The sequence below is a fragment of the Hippocampus comes genome, unplaced genomic scaffold (assembly GCF_001891065.2).
Source record: "Hippocampus comes isolate QL1 unplaced genomic scaffold, H_comes_QL1_v1.1 scaffold135, whole genome shotgun sequence".
In the NCBI taxonomy this organism is placed as follows: Eukaryota; Metazoa; Chordata; class Actinopteri; order Syngnathiformes; family Syngnathidae; genus Hippocampus; species Hippocampus comes.
The window spans coordinates 2,484,254-2,490,657 of record NW_017805583.1 but is presented as its reverse complement, the minus strand read 5'-3'; the positions used below and the strand labels follow the sequence as shown (position 1 = coordinate 2,490,657).

General features: G+C 37.8%; 1 protein-coding gene across 1 annotated transcript in view; it reads left to right on the top strand.

Annotated features, from left to right (window-relative positions):
* The first annotated feature begins 2,741 nt into the window (after window positions 1-2,741).
* The window catches only part of LOC109521855 (sodium- and chloride-dependent transporter XTRP3-like), a 13,148-nt gene continuing 9,485 nt past the window's right edge, over window positions 2,742-6,404 (top strand). The window contains exons 1-3 of the mRNA XM_019879935.1: window positions 2,742-2,758; window positions 3,024-3,134; window positions 3,301-3,542. Coding sequence (XP_019735494.1) covers window positions 3,120-3,134; window positions 3,301-3,542 — 257 coding nt within the window. The 5' untranslated portion in view covers window positions 2,742-2,758; window positions 3,024-3,119. The remainder of the gene's footprint in view (window positions 2,759-3,023; window positions 3,135-3,300; window positions 3,543-6,404) is intronic.

The following is a 6,404-nucleotide window of genomic DNA, read 5'->3' as shown; positions in this document are numbered from 1 at the left end:
GAATATCCATGCTGTCGACTCAACCTGACTTTCGGCAATGAACTGTCAGTTGTTGCGTTAGCATTTGATGTGGCGATGGTGACAGACACGTCAAATGCAAACGCAACACCTGTTGCGTTCAGGAAACCTGGGAGATTTAACATTACAATAATGGCAGGTTATCGAAATATAATTTAAAATGGCCACATTACATTGAATTTGATGCAATATATTAGCAAAAGTACAGGAAAAATAAATAATACTTTTTTTAAAATAATGCAATGAAATTATTTAGGGGGGCTAAAGACATTTTTAGGGAGGCTGAAGCCTCCCTAAAATAGGCCTAATGACGCCCATGGCCAACACTGATACAACAAGAGAATAAAACATCTACCCGTTGCCTGAGCAGTTTATCCTCAGAAGAGGCACAGCCCATCCTGGCTGTGTTGGGGCAGTAGACGGGGTTGAGATAATGAAGTGGATCCTTTGAGGCCCCACCCACACCCACCATTAAAATTCTAATCACAGAGCTTTTAAAAGGCTGAGGGCGGTCAACCACCTCACAAAACCTGTTGATAAGCCACCTGAGTCAAGACGTTCACTTGTGCACATGGAGAAAGATGCTCGACCCAATTGGGACAGTCCCTGGCAGTTCCTATTGGTTTGTATTTCTTATGCCATTGGAGTGGGGAATGTTTGGCGATTCCCATACCTGTGCCAGATGCATGGGGGAGGTGAGAACTGTCATGTTGGTCTTTTTTGTCATTGTGGCTTGTTGCATGTTGAGGAAATTGTGGCACGTTTCCTTATCCCTAACATCAATTAAGATGGAATATACATACAATAATTACGAGCTCTCTATTACTTTTAATTTAACCCTTACTGCCTGAAAGGAGCAATCAAAATAATATATGGACACAAAATATGAATTGGCTCTTAAACATCATTCCGAAATTTGAAAATGACAATTTAATAGGGATGAAATGAGAATGTGCTCATGACTCTGAGCAGCGAGACGTCAGTGTTGTCTGCCAAATGTTGGTTATTTCCATGTTGTAAAAAGTTTTCTTCTGAATGTTTTTTTTTTTCAACACTAACGGAAGGTCAACTGGCATTAGTATATTGGTGACAATTTCTTTTAAAAATCCATTTAATAAACAATACCATTAGTCACGAAGCACCTTTGAACCTCTTAGACAAATAAGACGCTGTAAACTTGACTTGGTCAGCCAACTTGAATTGCAGTCGAGGGGAGTAGGAAGGTGCCGACCAGCGAATAGCACAAATCTCTGTATAATTGATACACATTGAAATTCAGTGGGAAAAAATAATAATGAAAAAAAACGTTCTTTGAAAAATGGCAATAAAATTCAAAATACGTTTTACATGAAAATGAAATTGAATTTAATATACAGACTAAGAAACACTTGGAGTATTGTCAGGTTAGTTGATTGTAAAACTTCCAAAAATGTTTTTACCAGAGTGAGAGTTGATAGAAATTTGAAGCAGACTGTAAACCTCAATAACATGTCATAAACTCGATGGCTGAACCATGGAGCACCATTGCAAATGAATGAGCTCTATCCAGCCTAAGTGACAGAAAAACATCATAATTAAAAGCAACATAAAATTGAAAACAAAAATAATATCATAATACAACAATAATACCATATACCAAAAAATAAATCTTTTATTTTATGCCACTCATATATCCAATTCAAAAGTACATTTACAATGTCCTGTGAAAATCACATTTGTCATTTTTAAGTTTTTACGTTTACAGGATGTCCGAAGCGTGGACATATCATTAACATAATTTTTTTTAAAAAGAGAAAAAAATGTACATGTGTTTTTCACAGGACAATAATGATTTGCTATCTATTTGTTATAGTGAATTGTGTGCATGTGTGTGTGTGTGTGTGTGTGTGTGTGTGTGTGTGTGTGTGTGTATGTTATACTACTATAAGTACATATCACACTACTTTGTCATCCGAAATGTTCCATATATATGGGGAAGCTACAAGATATTAAATTTTATTTTTTTTCTTCATACTGTGTGTAAAGACTACATTTAATTGTGCTTTGCTCCAACAGGGGGATTCTTGATTCCATATCTGCTGATGCTGTTTCTTGAGGGTGTGCCTTTATTCTACATGGAGCTCGCCATTGGTCAAAAGATGCGCTTGGGAAGCATTGGGGCCTGGTCGGCCATTAACCCGTATTTGGGAGGAGTGGGTACGTACTTGAAACCATAGTATTGCTACGATTTACTGTAGAAGTACTGCTGCATTGTTAAAAAAAAAAAAAAAAACTACTCCCTTAATTTGGATGTGTAGTGAAAAATGTAGATAGCTGTATGCATCTGAGAGGTCATTCATTTGACACTAGCACGAAACACAAATGACTTTGTGGTGTAGACTGTGGAGAACATTGGCCCTCCTTTACTAATGTGCTGACACACCAATCTTTCTGCAAAATGTGCACACACATGTACTGTATGATTCATCAATAGCTTCATCTTTGAGGACACTTGTCACGTTTAGCTTCGTTTGTATGTGCTTCTGTACTGTATCTGAGTGTTCTGCTGCACTCTGTCTGTTAGGCAAAAGCAGACCCATCCACTGGACCTGGAAATTGCAGTTTTCTGAGGAAAAAAATGGGGTGAAAGACCTCAGACATCTGTAAAAAAAAAAAATCCAAACATTCAAAAGAAATAATCTTCATCTTAACTCTCTCATTTCATTCCAGATGACTTAATGGAATTAAGTCATCTGGGAAGGTAATAAAAGCATTGAGATAACTACTACAAGCAAACAAAAATTGCACTGCCTTTGATACGAAATGGTAGCACAAATGAATAAATCTGACTCCTCTTCATTTTTCTCCAGTGTATCGTCTTGTTTTTTTCACATTATTATTCTGGTCATACACCTCGTGGTCCTTCTTTGGGAAGATGTGAAGCCCCAAAATAACACAAAACGAGCACAGAATTACTTCTTCACTGGACTGACAGGATGAAAATGTTGTTTGGCTCTGTTGTGCAGGTGGTTTACTTCACAGCCACGTTTCCTTATGTGGTGCTCGTTATCTACCTCATCAGGGGTTTGACTCTTCCTGGTGCCATCCATGGTATCACATACATGTTCACCCCCAAGGTAAGGATGTCTTCATTCGGCCATTATGATGTGATATGTCAACGAACAAAAAAACATCAGTACATTGGCCTTGGATACTGTTGGTATATGTTTCTATTTCGGCCAAGAAGAATATACAACCGAATGCGTTCTGTACATATTGACCCGTATGTTTACATGATTTTAGATGGAAGAACTGGCCAATCCGACTGCATGGATAAATGCTGCCACTCAGATTTTCTTTTCTCTGGGTTTGGGATTAGGGTCGCTCATAGCGTTTTCCAGCTATAATGACTACAACAACAATTTTGAGCGACAGTCGATCATTGTCACCCTCATCAACAGCGGAACCTCCATTTTTGCTTCCATCGTCACCTTTTCCATCTATGGATTTAAAGCCACAGTTAACTATGAGAACTGCCTGGAGAGGTGAGTTTATGTTCATTGTTGCATATTATCGATGATCCAAATGTGGTGAGTGTAAGTTTAACCTTGGTTGTTAATGCAGCCAAAGTAAGTATTGGATAACTGGTGTTCGTCTTTGGTAGTAGTGTTACTGCATTGTACTTGTCAAATGTCTGCGTTTCAAGAGTGAAAACGGTGTCTAAATTTTGCCCGTATGTTCAGAATTAAGAAAGTTATGACATTTTAAAGCAAGGGTGTCAAACTTTGTCGCGGGCCGCTTTGGAGTGACGTCTTCCCTCGTAGGGCTGTTGCGACAGTGAAACCGAATAAATGTTTAAAGGATCATCTCATCGTATTATTACTTGTACACAAATAAATTGATGGATTACTATTTTTGTAATCACTCAAGTCAAACATCTCGTTGTTCAATTAGGTTTAAAGTTTCTTTTTTTTTTCCTTACAATGGTCTTTTTTGGTGAAGAGAAAAACTCTTACCGAGCTGACAGTTAGGCTGTCACTTCAGCCTTCGTCGACCCTGTCACTGCTTCGTTGTTTGTTTGTTGTTTGTTCGATTATTATTCAAGTGAGTGTAAACAGGGTAACAAAATGATTGAAAAATGTCAACGTTATTTATCACACAATCACAATTTGACATTTTGGTACAGCCTATAGCAAGGATCATGGAAGTTGACACATGAATTGCTTTGGCGGGCCACATAAATTGATGTGGCGGGCCGGATCTGGCCCCCGGGCCTTGACTTTGATACGATGTCCGAAAGGCTTCAAAAAGTGTGCAAAAATGTCATGTTGTTACTAATTGAAAACAATGGAATGGCCAGTCATCGGTTTTTCAGAAAAAGAATGATGCTAAGATCTTGAGGCCTCGCAGTTTCCTTTAGTGTGGACAAGAAAGTGTTCGATTTCACAAGACGAGTGATCAAAATTACAGTTAATGACAATGAAAATAATTCTAGGCTCATATTTCCTCTGCGAGTTAACTGTCAAGTTTGGCTGTCCGACACATTTTCTTTGCTTCCAAAGCATTGAGAGTAGCTTCCTTTTTTTCACTATGTTGCTGCTGTTTTACTTTCTCAGAGCGGACTTTTGCCCGGTCACCATTCATGTTGAGGAGTTGATTTGTCAACGAGATCTGTAGATAATTTCAAGATCGCTGGATAATTAAACTCGGCAAATGCCAGCTTTCACACACGAGGACCTTGCATCATATACGATAATTCCATCCAAATTCACACAAGCAATAAGATAAGATAAGATAAGATAAGATAAGATAAGATAAGATAAGATAAGATAAGATAAGATAAGATATCCTTTATTTGTTCCACACTGGGGAAATTTTCACCTGGCACACCCAACAAATTAAATCTCTGCTCCTTTGTCATATAATATTTTGATGATCCAGAATACAACCCTTGGCAAAAATTATGTAATCGTCAGCCTCAGAGGATGTTCATTCAGTTGTTTAAATTTGTAGGGATAAAAAAAATAAATAAACAAAACCAAAAAAAACCAAAAACAGATTATGGACATGACACAAAACAAAAGAAAAAAAAGTGGTAGTCAGTAACAGTTACTTGTTCTGACCAAACAGGGTGTGGAATCACCCTGTGAATTTCTATTCCCAAAACTAACACCTGCATCGGATTAAGTCTAAAGTCTAAAATCTGGAACAAGTATGAAGAACACGGGAAACTTGTGAAAGGCAAGCATTCTGGTCGACCCGGGAAGACAGAAAACCTCAAGCAATATGTTAGAAAAACAGAAAATGTACAGCAAAACAAATGGGGAACAAACGGGAGTAAACTTGAGTCAGTGTCTGTGACCAAACTGTGAGAATCCGCTGAAAAGAAATGTGATTTACATACACGAAAGCGAATTGAAAGCCATCATTAACATCTAAAAAAACAACAACAACCAAGGTTACTATGGGCTTAGGAAAAGCAATCATGGACTGAATATGATTGGATGAAAATAATATTCAGTGATGAAATTCAGTATTGGGCAAGGTGATGATGTTGGAACTTTTCTTTGATGCCGTTCCACTGAGATTTCTGAAGACGACTGTCGGAAGAAAACATACACATTTCCACAGTCATTGATGACAAGGGGCTGCATGTCAGGTAAAGATGCTGGGGAGATGGCTATCATGACATCTTCAATAAATGCACAACTTGACGGTAACTTTTCCGGAGACTTTTCTTATTTCATCAATTGAAAGGACTACTGTATTGGGAATTATGAAATCTTTTTTCAAGATGATTGTGCAGCTAACCATAGAGCAAAAACTGTCAAATTATTCTTATAAAAACACAGAAGGTCAATATTGTGGCCCACAGATAGTCCTGATCTCAATCCCAAAATGTTGTTGTTGATTTTGAAGTCCATGTTTTTTTCCTCATAAGTGAGTGATTCCGTTTTTCCTCTGATTTTCCCCTCCAAGAGTTGTACATATTAAATCCAACTCAAATTAAATATCATCCAATCTTGAAATTTTCCAGAGCATACCTTTTCCATGTGGAGCCTTATAAAACTTTGAAGCTTTACATACCACTCCAGCGCACAGAGTGGATCCGGCAGTGGCGGGCCGTGCATTTCAACCTTAGGCCTTCAGTGACGTCACATACATACACAATATAGGCTCGTCAAGCAGCACTTAATTTCAGGAGCATTTAAAACCATCAAGTATGCATTCACAATTAAGAGCAGGAAACTAAATTTACAGATAGTCAAAAATAAAAAGATGATTTAAAAATACGAAATAAAATGCCACCCAAATTACGCTGTGTGATCTTATACAAGTCTGTCCAATAAATTGCGCAATGTCGCAGTTTCATATAAGACACCAACCAAACAATAACAAAACAAACT